The sequence below is a fragment of the Halichoeres trimaculatus genome, unplaced genomic scaffold (assembly GCF_033239565.1).
Source record: "Halichoeres trimaculatus isolate MK-OKI-2021-1 unplaced genomic scaffold, fHalTri1.1 fHalTri1_scaffold_14, whole genome shotgun sequence".
Lineage (NCBI taxonomy): Eukaryota > Metazoa > Chordata > Actinopteri > Labriformes > Labridae > Halichoeres > Halichoeres trimaculatus.
The window spans coordinates 34,881,829-34,896,405 of record NW_027437192.1 but is presented as its reverse complement, the minus strand read 5'-3'; the positions used below and the strand labels follow the sequence as shown (position 1 = coordinate 34,896,405).

Below are 14,577 nucleotides of genomic sequence, written 5' to 3'. Positions count from 1 at the left end.
AGCCGGGGCGTTTATTTGTTTCAATCACTGAGCAGACCAGGCGTTTATTTGGGACTGGGCGTTTATTTGGAACAGGCGTTTATTTCTTTTCCAGAAAATAACATTCAGCGGAAGTGGTAACGTCTTCTTTGACTCTTCAAAGCCTCCTCATCTTTATGTTGTTATTGCATAATTCGTCCTGGCAGACTACCTGCGTTTGTTTATATCTGGCACGCCGCGCGTGGACTGATACACTAAGCGGCGAGTGCCTTACCCAGCTGTGGCTCTGCAGCGGAGGTAGCGCCGTTTTAAGACACGTTGAGAACTAGAACATTATTTAGCGGTGTTTTTGTGTGAAAGTAACGCGCTGAAAATTCTCTAAATAAAGCGTAATGCAGACCGATATCAGATTTTTTCGGTGGGAGTCCGTTTATTTGTTTATCTGCCCCGTCTGAGTCTGCACTCAGACGGGGCATACAAGCAGACGGCAGACGAGCAGACGAGCACGGGGGGGGGGTTTGGTGCGAGCGCTCTGGGCTTCTGCTGCACAAAAAACACTGCTGTAGGGTCATGTGTGTGCCGAACCGATTACGTCGATCCTAACGGATCACAGATCAATCATGATCCGTTGCACCACTACTAATAAGGTACAGTCTGATTATGTTTCTTTTACAAAAATCAGTTTCCAAGAGTCTGTCAGTTGTGAGCTCAGCGTTTGCATGTGTGTTCTGTAACTACGACTGTGGAATGAAAAAAACAAAACAAAAGAAATTGACTGCGGCTCGTAGGCTGCGCCGAGTAACTTACCATACCCCCGGCGTTTATTTGGAACGGGCGTCTATTTTTCTAAATGTGCTGCTACACCCGGCGTTTATTTGGAACCTGGCGTTTAATTGGAACCCGGCGTTTATTTGGTATTTTACGGTAAATATAAGAGCCATTTCTTTTTTAATCTTTAAATCCTCATCATCTCCACCACTGAAAGTTCATATAAAATGCTCTCTCTGGCAATATATTTGCAGATAAGTCACTCGTGGTTCGTTTATTTTCTACATTTTCAATAAAGTTTTTTTGGGAAAAAAAAGTCAGCCGTAGCCAACTTCTGTTTTCTTCGAACTGAAAACCAGCGTAGCATACTACAAAAATTAACCCAACTGAACAGTCATACTACACACTGCTGATGAAAGTAGTATGTAGTAGGCAGTGCCTACTACATACTACTTTCATAAGAAGTATGTAGTAGGCGAATTCGAAAACAGCCAGAGTCTCTTCCATGCTAGCAGGCTTACTGTAGCAACAGGATGATGTTAACATTTTACTTCCTGGTATTGGTTGATGTCTTACTGCCCTCTACTGATCTGGACTTGTACTGTAGTTACTTTCATTGTTTCTCCATACCTCACTGGTTTGATCTGAACCATCCTCCTGGGACTTTAGGAACAATGTGCTACAGGAACCATTTAGCTTCTTTGAGAGTAGTTCCTGGAACTGACAGTCAAAAAGCACCTGGAGTCTAAGGAAAGGACCCTTAAAGAAGCTGTGAGGAGTTTCTATGTGATCTTGAAGAAGTCTCCCTTCTAGATGTATGGCTGATTGTAATCTACACTTTAAAATGACATTATTAGCATTAGAGGTTGCAGGTTATTTTAAAATGCTACTTTGTGGCTTCCAGGTTGGGTCGAGCAGGACTGGGTTGATTTATGGCATGTCTAAGTCTCTAGGACAACACCACGCCAACTGACAAAGTTTTGTTGTGAGAAGAGAGATCTGTATTTTTCTCTGCTGAAAACGATTTCTGTGATTAATTTTGTAGTGATGGTGGACACTGGAGCCTAACTGTCAGACAGTAAAAGGACAGAAGAGCAGAAGAAAGAGAAACAGGAGAGACATAGAGCACAGGGGCTAAACTGTTTGTGATAATTTCTAACCCACAGTCAGCAGTTATCCTGCAGCAAACTTGAGAGTCTATCACTAAAATAAAGAGTGAGGTTACATTAGCTCTGCTTGGTATATGACTGGCAGGATACAACCAGGATTCACTAATGTTACAGACATGTCTTAGAGCACCCAGCTGTCAGATGTGCTCAATACAGACCGCTACTAAACCACTTACAAACTAACATTGTTTACTTGTTGTCACGTTAGCCTAAAGATATGTCCGAGCACCAGGCTGATGATAGCGCTACATATAGCCAGCTACTACAATGTTTGCTTGATGTCACGTTTCAAACTGTAGCACTATGTAACTGTACTGATAAATACCTTACCTCAGCGCGTTGTGTCCAGTAAAAAGTTGTCTTGAACAAATCAAATTTGTTTGGATCCAATCTCCATTTAATTCCAAAACAAACACACACCTCACTAAAAATAATTACGACAGTGTGCACGAAACTCCAGAAGGTGGCAAGGCAGTCCAATTAAAACAGATCCTCCTCATAGCCGCTTTAAATACACTGTTTAATGAGAAAACACTTTGAACTGTGTACCATAACAGGCAAAGACACTGAGTGTCTGTGAAATCAAAGCTACAATAAGCTAAGTGTAATGGTGCATGGAGCACTGACTGTTTCAGAGGTGAAAGTTTTACACAGGAACATGACTTCATTCATAGGACTGAAAATCTTGGCCTTAGTGGTTGGCCCTGGTTTAATGAATGAATGAGGAACAGCTTGTGTCTAAGGCCTATTACTGACCTGACCTGCTGTCATATCCTGCAGCGCTCAAATGGAGTCAGACACCCCATGGCCTGTGGTCAGGTAAAACACTGAAACACACGAGAACAGGGCTGAATGCTGCTGAATGCTCTGAGTCTCTGTAGTTCCCTCTCTGATGGTTGTCCTCTCTGTTTTTTTTGTTTTTCAGGTAAAGTGATGAAGCTCTCTGCTCTCTTCCTCTTCCCTGCTGTGTTGCCTTTCCTCAGTGTGTCAGCGTATAATTCATCATCTGGTAATCACCCTGTGTGTGTTTGTGTGTTTTAGGAGGCCATGGTTGAAAGGTCAGACAGAATCCACAGCCAGTGTTTAAGCTGAAATTTTGCACCTGTACATAGCTGTGCAAAGAAAAGCCTGTCTGAGCAGAGATTGAGGAGAGGACTTTCAGGAGGTCTGTAACTGGCGTGGTTCTTGCTACAATTTGGCATTGAGGCATTGCTGAGACACACACTCCTGCAGGGCCGGTCCTACACATTTTGATGCCCAAGCGACATTGGCATTTGGGTGCCCCCCCCCCAACAAACATCACTCAGACATCACCACGAATTAAAGAACACAAACATAAGTATTTCTTATTTTTTTTCTGCAGCTGTAAGCATAGTATATTCATTTTGTTACACCACTGCATTCAGTCCTGTCACTGCAAAATCTTGAGTGTTAATTCAACTCCCATAGTGTTAAATTTAACACTTTCCCAGAGTTTATATAATCCTCACTGCCTCAGAGTTAAATTTACTCTTTGGAAAGTGTTTGTTTTATTCAAACTAAGCTAAGTTGTTCTGTTACACTAGGGGGTGTTAATTTCTAGCATTTATAGTGTTAATACATCATCCATTCAGTGTACACTGCAAATCTGAGAGGGTAAATTGAACTCCCTTAGTGTTGAATTGAATACTGCTCTGGGGATTATATGGGAACCACTGAAAAAGTGTTAAAAGTTTAACACTATGACAGTGCCAACCAGTCAACTCTCACAATAGCCACTGTTACATGAGGAGTTTTTGGTCTTTCTGAATGGAATCTTTCCGAATGACTTTTCAGAAAACACTAGTATACATGGAAAGGAATATTCCAATCTCTGGTCTACATGCACCACTGTAATCAAACAGAATAGTCAATGGGGCATGCTTAGAAAAATGTTAACATCACAAGATTTATCAAAGCTGGAGGACGACAGTTTGTTTATCACGGTGTTGCAATGCTCCTTATTGCGAGTTTGTCGTCTGTCCAGTCTTGAAATTATGTTCATTTCTTTCAAAGTTTGGATCAAACAAAAACTTTCCGCAGCAGTACAGTGCTGATGGCTCGCCGCCATCTTTAAAGTTGAGGAACGTCTCTAGTTGTATCTTACGTCATATCTGAGCATGCGCTGAAAGAACACACCCTGACAACTTTCTGTTTGAGTGGATACATGATACCTCAATCGGTTTGGGGAAAGGAATATTCCACCCCTGTGAAACAGATTAAATGTCCATTCTGATTGGCACTTTTCTTTCTGAATGAGGTGTATACAAAGGTTAAATTCTTTCCATTTGAGCAAATAAACCAAATGCAAGCGGAATATTTGGGTCCATGTAAACGTGGCTAATGTAAAGTATTAACACCACAATGGTGTTAAATGGACACTAAGTTGGTGTACATTGGTCTTCCATCAGTAACTCTATAGAAGTAACTCTATAGAAGTAAGAAAATTCCACTAAACCACTTTTTAACAGTTAACACTTGTTGGTGTCCTAAAATTAATTTGTTAAAGAGTTAATTAAAGTTAGAGTTTAAGAGTGCAGTTTCTGAGTGTTAACACATACATGTGTGATAAACACCCCAAAAACAGACTGAAATGATATTGAGAGCAAAGTTTTCTTTCCCTTAAACAATTCCATATGATGACATGACAAGAAACAGACCTTTTCATCAAAACACCCTTGAAACACCAGATGGGCATTAATGCCACCGCTCCCACTCGCGGTTTCAGTATTTTTTTTTTTTTTTACAGTGAACCATTCTTTGTTCTGCCCTGTTATCTCAGAGTAGTTTGCAATCTGTGATGAAGTGGGTGAGACCCCTGCTTTATTAAACCCACTTTTCACTTAAAAGCATCAAATGTTTCCTTAAGTTACTTTGCACATTTGTTAATTTTTGCCTTACTTTACTTTTGTCCTTGTAACATTGCAGCACTTACTATCCCGGGTTTGTTTGAGTTAGCAGTAAGTTACATTTTCCATCACAGTACAAAGTCATTTAAAGCAATCACACAGTCTTTAGTTGATCAAATCACTTTATTTAGTTTAAAGTGCACAGTATTCATTAGCTTGTTTCTTTGTTCATACTGACCTTTGTTTGTTTCTTTGTTAGTACACCTCATGGATCTGCTGACAGAAAGGGATGGCCCTGCACTTCCTGCCTTTTTATAGAGTTGGTGATGTCATTAGTGACATCACCGAGCCAAACCATTTGCAGGGGTTTCTTGTGTAGCGATTCATTTCTTTTTAGGTTAAATTGATGCATTTTGTTATATAAAAAGTTTGATATTTCTTTGTGGTGACTTATTTAATTAAGTAGATTAGTTAAAGATAAATTTAAGAGTTTGTTTCTGGGGTTAATTTCAACGATGCTGTAAGCACTCCCCTGTGAGTCAGGTCGTCCACTCAGCTGCAACTAATCGGCACTTGGGCAGGTTATAAAGCTGGGGGACAGTCGCAATTAAGGGGGGAGAGAGCAGGGGGCCGTGCTGCCTCAAACACGTGCCTTATTTTGAGTTTAATTATGAGTTCATTAGCTTTATTTCAGTTTGAACTTTTGTTGTTTTTTTGTTAAGTTAACACGTGTTTTAACGCACTGTAAATAAAGACACACCTGGTTGGAAAAGAACTGCCCTGTGATTGCCTTCCTACCACCTTCCACGACACTCAGGCCTGACCTCACTACACAATCAAACATTTAAGTAAGGTTTACTTTACAAAAAAAAAAAAGTTTTGCTGGATTACTTTGACTGTTTAAGTGAATTTTATCGTTAGACATTAATTTCTATTGTGACAGGATTTTGTGACCGTGAGTGAGGAGGGAACACAGTGGATATGAGACCCTGCTGAACGTTGAGGGGCTGCACAGGGGCACAGACCCTAAGTCCCAAAGAGACTATCTGACAGTCTGTGCTCTGCACATTGCACAGACCAGGTGACTGTGCTACATGACATGGACTGGCTGTCTGTGCTCTGTTTGACATTGTGGAGCCTTTTCAGTGAACTTTGAATTACCATAACAGACTGTAACGTTTGGTGCATGCTGAGGTACAGCAGAAACCCATCTCGTGTTGAGCACAGGCACTACATGACATGAAGCACACCAACAGCCTCTCCATGCCATATAGCATACAGACAGCCAGTCCATGCCATGCACACAGCCAGCCAGTCTGTGCCATAGAGCCCAGACAAGCAGTCTGATGCATTGGGAGCAAGTAGTCTGTGCTCTCATGTTCAGCAGGGACTCATAACCACTGTCTTCCCTCCTCACTCACGGTTACAAAACAACAAAAATGACACTGTTAAAACCGTTCTTTTAAAATGTACTGGAACAGTTTTTTTTTAAGTTTGGTTACAGAGAATATTTAATTAAAAAGTTTTAAAATTTGGGTTAGCTTGTTTTGAGTTGGATTTATACAAGGTGATAATTGAAATGAATCAAACTACTTAGGAACATTAGACTTAAAGCAATGATGTTAGCCCAACATAAAACTGTTATTTGAAATAAAAATACAAAAACAACTATGTGTTACCATTTGAAACATTTTTTTTTTAAGTTTGATCAATAGTTTGTTTTTACAGTGCAGTGCAGTTTAAGTCAACTCTTCCTTCAGTTTTAAAACAGTGCAGTTCTTGCCTAAAACTTCACTTTGACTGAATTTTGATTGAATTTAAAGCTATAAATGGCCCACTCATAATTTTCAATTGAACTCTACTGAGAATTTTTGCTTACAAACAACTTCCGAGTCAACAGTGCAGATGGAAGGACAGGTTACTGTAAAAACACATTATTATTGCCACTGTGATGGAGGAAGGAGATTCCTCCAGGCCTGGGTGCCTCCTGTGTGCTTATCAGGCTGGATGGCTGACAGCTGGATGGGTGTGGGTGTGGTCACTCAGGCTGAGCAGACATGCTCAGCTCAGTGCAACCACACTCTCTCTGCCCTTCATCCTGGGAAGATCCCATGTGTTTGGGAATGATTGGTATTTTGGGGTTTCTTTTGGTTTGGAAAGAGGAAGATTTTGGTTTATATTGATACAATCTTTGCTTTGTCCCTTTGTTAAATAAATAATAAAAAATTTGATTTATCTTAATTTGTTGTGTTTCCTGGGATGGAACGTGACACCACCATGAGTGAGGGGTGTTTAAAGTAACACTGTGTGGTGTTATTTTTCACCAACACTGCAAAGTAACTCCCACAGTAGTATAGTTTAACACCAGTGTAGAGTTAAACACCAAGACTTTAACACTACACTGGTTTAACACTGGAATTTTAACAATGGTGGATTTGCTGTGTTGTCATTTTTATTGCATATAAACACTGAACAAATAAACTTGACCTAACTTAAAATAAGACCTAACTTTATTAGCAGCAAGGTGTAACTAACATTCAACAACAGCAATAATAACTCTTCCGCTGCCTTTGATGTATATAGACGTCATTTCGACGCCGAACGTTGCCCGCCATTGACGTATAAAAACGTCAATTATAATTTTTACCAGGGAGGGTGGTGGGACAGTCTGGCGGAGCTTGTCTATCAGGCTTGTAAACCAATGTACTGACAAACTGATCTCTGTAGATGGCAGCAGTGCCATGTTTGGGTGAATGATTAGCTTAAATGATGAGAGAAGGAGGCCTGATGACACAGTGACAGCGCGAGAGGAAAAAGACAGAGGATGGCAAAATGTTTCAAGACAGAAAAGAGGCTCACACTCGAGCAGAGTATAATTGTAGTTTGAAGAAGGAATGTGTCGTGATCGCGGGGGGGACAACGATCATTGAGGGGCGGGGTTTATGGCGCTTTTGAGACCAGCTGACTCAAAAAGCCTTTGATAAAACTCAGCGTGATGAAACTTCCTTCTAATTCAAGACAAGTGTCCTGCCTCTGCTCAAAAGGAGATGCTAATGGAACAGCCTACAAAGGCACATTTTTGACAATCAGATTCCTGTCAAAAATGTATATGTAACTGGAGTTACATTGCCTCACATAACATGTGTTGCACTGTGGACAGTGCTTGGAAAGTTAAATACAAACGTGGGAGGAGCTCAAGCGGCTAAAAATGTTGTCATGGCTTGCCACTTGTACGCTTTTTGCTTTTTTATTGTCACATCATTGACACTCTGAAGGTGCAGCTTCTCAGTCATTATAGTTACATGAGTGACACACAAAAGAGTCAAGTATTGGACATGGTATAAGTTGTTATTTTCAGAGGTGTATTTTGTTGCTTACATTTGAATTGGAATTTACCGAGCGCCTCCATTGAAGCGTCTCCCTCTGGTGCGTCCTTTCCTTCCATTTTTTCCTTTTTCGTAGATTCATGCTACGAAGGATACACCTGTGCATCCTTGGTCAATTAGCCACATGCTAACCAAACAGAGGACATATGCCTCTGGAGGACATGAACATTGGAACAGCACTTAGGCAGCGACTGATGATGTGGATGCCTGCCCACGCCCACCCCACACCCACATCAGACCAAGGCAAGGCAAGGTACCTGGGCTTTGGGAGACAGCCATGGTGTGTGTCATGGTGGCACAGCTCAACCAATTCAACTGACGGGTCAGACATTTTGAGTGAACCTGACCCAGATTTCAGATGAGTGGATGCCATCTGACTTATCCAGGAGCAGTGCTGCGGAGCCTCGTCCTCAGACACCCCAGTAAAGACGCAACGGTAAGAGCTAACGAGCTAGCTAGCTGACTGATGTTGTATAGCGAAGGGCAGATCGTTTTGATGGCTTGTAGTTCCATCAAAACGATCTAACCTTCTTTCTCTTCTCCTCTGTTTCAGTCTAAGTTGCATTAGCGCGGTTATTTCACACTAGTTCATATATTTCTGTCTAAATTCTTGCTTATGTTGTACGTCGACAGAACGTCTGCACGAAAAGGTCCGCTAAATGAAAGTGTAGAACAGTAGAATACACCGTAACATCCGTTGTACGCACTGACTCTCTCCACATCACACTGCAACAATAAAATATACAGATATCTATAGGTATTTTATTTCGATGATTTACAGGTCGTGCATTGAGCAGATATTGTGGACAAGATTTAAAACGGCATCAAGCTGGCTGGCGACCAAATCAGACCCCCTTTACTGCAACCCCTGCACCCCATGGCGCTGCCGCGGAGCTGGATTCTGACGTGCCTGCTGACTCTCTGAAGCTCTTCCTGACTGATAAGCTGCTCCAACATATCGCAGAACAAACCAACCTGTATGCTTGTCAGTATTTACAATCACACCTTGACAATGTGTGTGTTTTACAGCATATCACAGAAAGGTGAACTACTCTGTCCAGAGTTGAGGGGCACACACACATACACACACAGACACACAGACACACACACACACACACACACACACACACACACACACACACACACACACACACACACATAGCAGAAATCATACTTACCATAAAGTTCATACGTTGTTGTCAAGTGCAATTGTATACAGTTAAACGTTTGTAAATAAACAATTATTTTGCCATCAAAAGCCCTTTCTCAGTGTTGTTTTTGTTGTTTTATTGAAATAGACCTCTGCTCAGATGTTTGAGCTGTCACTAAAGCAGAAATTTTTAGCATTAAAGCCACTGCTCTGCTCAACACGCTTGTTTTCACAGAAGGCTCATCATCTCAGTTTTCTGGTCAGAAACGGGTGTTTTTGGTGAAACCAGCCTATGTTCTACAGTCAATTACTAAAGAACAGAAAAGGGTTGAGACAATCTTTTTTTTTTCTGATGAAAGAAGAGAGTCTACTCTTTATTTTGGTAGTTTCTGTGTTTACATAGTCACAGAACTCAATATTCTGTGGGTCTTGAAAGATAGGTCAAAATGCGCTAAAACGGCTGGCAGTATGAAGCTCTCTGCTCTGAAAACGGCTGGCAGTGAATGAGATGATGATAATAATAATAATAATAATAATAACACAGTGTATTTTGAATTACATAGAGCCCAGAAATAATTGGTTTGAGTTACTTACATGTTTCAGAGAGTGGTGTAGATGGGAGATCACCAGGTGTTTGGGCTGGAGGAGCTGCACTGTGTGTGTCAGTGGAGGAGGTGCTGGATGTTGGGGATGTTGGAGCTGGAGGTGCAGCTGTAAACAAAGCACATTCATACTCTTACACCACTGCATTGTCTTTAGTGTACAGTAATGTTACTGCACATAAGCAAAACAAATACAATTTATTAAATTTGACAATATCCTACATGTAATAGCAAGGTGTAACTGTAAACTACAACAACTTATCAATTACACAGAGACCACAAATAATTGGCTGGAGTTACTTACATGCTTCAGAGAGTGGTGTAGAAGTCCCTTCTCCTCCAGGAGTTGGGGGCTTTAAGACTTTGCTGAGTGTGTCTGTACGGACACAGGTACAGTTATTAGCCTGTATGGTAGTAACCTAGTTTTGGTAATAAAACTACTAAGCCCAAACGTGAGGGTTGAGCATTCATTTCAATCTGTATGAATCTATCAATAGCTCATCATAACATTCCATTATCTAGCTAGCTTTACCTTTAGCTTTATTACTTAGCGTTAGCGCCAATCAGCCTAAAATAACACAGAAACACAAAACAGCGCTTTGTTGACATAGCTTACCTCTTAATTGAGCTTTCCTTTCCTCCTCCTCTTTTCTCCGTTTTCTGCCCTGCGCACATGAGGGCTTGTGCCTTCTCATTTTTAAAGAACGCTACCTGTCTGCCTGATATGATATGCGCGGCGGCCGCGCCAACCATGTAGTTGTGTCTACATTACATTGACGCGCACGTCTTGATTGGGCTGCGGTTGCCAGTTGTGCAGAGACATATCCCCCCCCACTAAAGCAAGCAGCAGCATCGTGTCTCTGTTCAAGTGCATCAGCCAGGCCAGATGAAATATTGTAAATAAAAAGTGTGTTTATTCTTGCTTATTTGTTTATTGTGCAGAAAAGGAGGGGGGCACCTGGGCACCCACATTTTTTTTATTTTTATTTTTTTGTGAGGGCCACTGGCGGCGCCCTAAGCATACCTGGCACCCCAGGCAGGAAACTGCGTCACCTCTAGGATGGACCGGCCCTGCACTCCTGTCCCGACTTTCTCTGAAGCCGACATACACTGTGCAATATTTTTTATTGTTTGACTCAGCTCCATCTCAAACTTCACAACTTGGTCACTGAGTTCAAAAGTTTGCAGCCCACGAATCATGTTTCCACACTCACCAATCCAATGCTCTGACGTGACTTCACTGCTTACACTGTGCGTCCATGTTTCAGCTGAAATTCAGCCCGATCCAAAAATAAGACATATGAGTGGCAAATCGGCTCAAAAGGAACTGACAATGGCACAGTGTATGCCCAGCTTTACCTGAGCAGTCGAGAACCTGGTCAGACCACTCAGACTGACAGACCTGCTCCAGCAGATCCCTCAGAAACAGGTAGCGCTGTTGAGTCTGTCTGGACTCTGAGGTGACGATAGAGTGTGAATAAAATAAAATGTACAGAAAGCACGTAGCCATGTCTTCTGGGCTCACACACATCCATCCATATGGATTCCACTGGTTTCATTAACACAGAACCTCACAAAAGGCAGCACAATGGGTTAAAGGCCTGTGTTTTCAAGAACCCCCTGGTCCTTTGGAGGCCACACACACCCTCTGCTTATAAATGTGTGTGTCCTGACAGTCAGGCTCAGCTGGCTCCATTAATGCTGCTCTCCCCCCTGTGAAATCTAAGTAACCATTTTCCAAACCGCCTACTACACTAGCAATGCCTACTATTTTGGCCGGAATTTAGTACGTAGTCCTACTGATCCAGGGGTCAGCAGTATAACTAACACAACTACATTAGTGTTATTTGGTCTGTGAGGTAGAAGCAAAGTGATGAGAAAGTAACACTGGTAAATCTTGTCACTTCTGGTTGTAAAAGAGGTGTTTAGGTCAACAAATTCCTTAAAGCCTATATAAAAGACTCATCACCCCTTTTTAACTGTACATGGAAGTTTTTTTATCAGCTGTAAAATAAAAATCCAGATTTATTTCTAGTCAACGATAAAACTTTTGATGTAAGATTAGAAATCAGGAATGATGATTCTGCTATAATATGATTAACCAAATAGTCAAAGGTGGAGATCTACCCATAGCTTGTTTTGTATAATAAAGGCGAAAAAAAACAAACATCATCTGTAGCTCCGCCTCCCGACACTGGAAACAAGAGTAGTATACTACAAAAAAGACCCAACAGAAAAGTCATACTGCATACTACATGCAAAAGCAGTAGGTAGTATGACGTGCCTACTACATACTACATTCACATGTAGTATGTAGTAGGTGCTATTTTGAAAGGGTTCTTTTTGAACGACAGAGAGGTTTGTTTACCTGCTTGACTAGTTTCAACCCTCTTGCGGGGTCTTTGTCTGAAGCGTCACGTGATGGTGAGGTGACGTGTCATAGGCTGCTTTTGTGGATTTGCCAGTCAGCAAGGAAGCTTGCGCCCCCTACTGACTGGCACCTTCTCCAGGACCGCGTCCCAGGTGTGGGATAGGGTGTACACTCCGTCGTCCAGGTTCATAGATGTTGATGCATGCTTCCTTATCTTGATGGCTTCTCTGATCCACCTATGGAATTTGTTACTTTGGGCACGGATGACCCTGGCATTGTCCCAGTCCATGATGTGGTTTTCTCTTTTGCAGTGGTCTGATATGGCTGATTTAAGAATTTCCTGGAGTGCCTGTTCTTTTATTGTTCTTGTTTGTCTGTTGGCTGTCTCCTTCTCACACTCCTTTTGATGCTCCTTCTTTCATGTGCTGAATGGTCTCCCTGCCCCCCCCCTCCCATGTATGTTTTATTGCATGATAGGCATGGGATTTCGTATATGACGTCACATTTTTTGTCCTGGTGAATGGTGTCCTTGGGTCTGACGATGAGTTGTCTGAGTTTGGTGTGTGGTTTGACTGGCGTGTTGATGTTGTGTTTCCTCATGGCTCTCTGTATGCGTTCTGTGACCCCCCTGATGTATGGTAGTGTGACTGTGGCTGTTGTGTTAGTGTTGTGTGGTTTCTTCCCCTTCATCCTCTGTGTTTTTTTTTCTGTATTTTGTGCCTGTTGTTTCCCCTTTTCTATGGCCCACGGTGGATACTGACATGTGGTGAGGGCTTTATGTATGTGTGTCTCCAGCAGGTAAACAAACCTCTCAGTCTTTCAAAAAGAACCCTTTTAAAATTGTATAAAACTAAGAAGACAGTATGAACCTTTTCAAGCTATGTAGTAGGTGGTTTGGAAAACAGCCTGTGTGTTCATGACAAACACTCGCTCCAAGCAAAAATTAGCTCAGAAGCTCACAGACAGGCTGGTCCCAGACCAAAGGGCTCCCTCAAGAGGTTGACACCTGAAACACAAGGAGCATTCTAATTGCTCCTGTCACAGAGATCAGCTGATGGGCCTCAGGCTTCCCATGGGTCAGGTTACTAACAGTGACAAACTGTATTTCTTTTTTAATCTTTGTTTATATCTCTATTCATCTCTTTTCATCTCTATTTATCTGTGTTCATCTCTGCTCCTCTCTATACATCTCTGTTCATCTGTATTATCTCTGATTATCTGTTTTTCTGTTTCCGTTTATCTCAATTAATCTGTTTATGTCAATTCATCTCTTTTTCTGTTAATCTCTTTTCATCTTTATCCATCTTTGTTTATCTCTGTTTATCTCTATTAATCTCTGTTCATTTCTGTTCATTCCTATCCATTTTATTAATCTCTGTTTATATCTTTTCATCTCTATTCATGTCTATTCATCTCTATTTTCTGTCAATCTCTATCAATCTCTGTTTATAACTCTTACTGTTTATCTTTGTTAGTTTCTGATGTGTTCTATGCACATCTCTGGTCACCTTTATAAATCTCTATTAATCTCTGTTTATCTCTGTCATCCTTATTTTCTTTATACGTTTCTGTTCATCTCTGTACATCTCTGTAATCTCTATTTATCTTTGTTTATGTCTGTTTATCTCTAACCATCTCTATTTATCACAGTTTATCTCTAATAATATCTGTTTATCTCAGTTTATCTCCAGTTATCTCTGTCTTCAATGTATTTTTCAGGATGTACAATCATCCGTCCACCCAGAGATGGAGGGATCAGGTACAGAGGACTGACGCAGGAACAGGTGAGAATGCTTACCTGGACACACACACACACACACACACACACACACACACACACACACACACACACACACACACACACACACACACACACACACACACACACACACACACACACACAACACACACAGGTCAGTGTTAAACTTGACAAAGGAACACAGGCTGGTGTGAGCCGAGGGTTTGGCGGTCCATGTTTGGATCTTCCACATAGACTCAGAGCCAGGTTACACTCTGCTCTCTGCTGCTCTCATGCTGTAACTATTGGCATGTGGAACAGCAGAGTTTTACTTCTTTCCTTTTTTTATACTGTCCCCCGATGTGGAACATCACAGCCTAAAGTCTGATTGTACATGGTTAATGACCTCAGTTTATTTACTGCGTTATTAACCTTATAAACCGCCTCTGAGGAAGAGTCTTACCTTTTGGAATATGTAGGTCCATGAATGTCCATCTGGGGGTTGTTCTACTTTAAATCATTTTCTCCTTATGCCAAATACACTCAT

At 41.5% G+C, this 14,577-nt stretch overlaps 1 protein-coding gene across 3 annotated transcripts in view; it reads left to right on the top strand.

The window, feature by feature from the left end:
• Nucleotides 1-14,577, top strand: part of gabbr1b (gamma-aminobutyric acid (GABA) B receptor, 1b) — a 234,129-nt gene that overhangs the window by 63,832 nt on the left and 155,720 nt on the right. For all 3 annotated transcript variants that reach the window (XM_074686667.1, XM_074686666.1, XM_074686668.1), the window contains exons 2-3: nt 2,842-2,925; nt 14,012-14,076. In XM_074686667.1, the coding sequence (XP_074542768.1) occupies nt 2,850-2,925; nt 14,012-14,076 (141 nt within the window). In that variant the 5' untranslated portion in view covers nt 2,842-2,849. The remainder of the gene's footprint in view (nt 1-2,841; nt 2,926-14,011; nt 14,077-14,577) is intronic.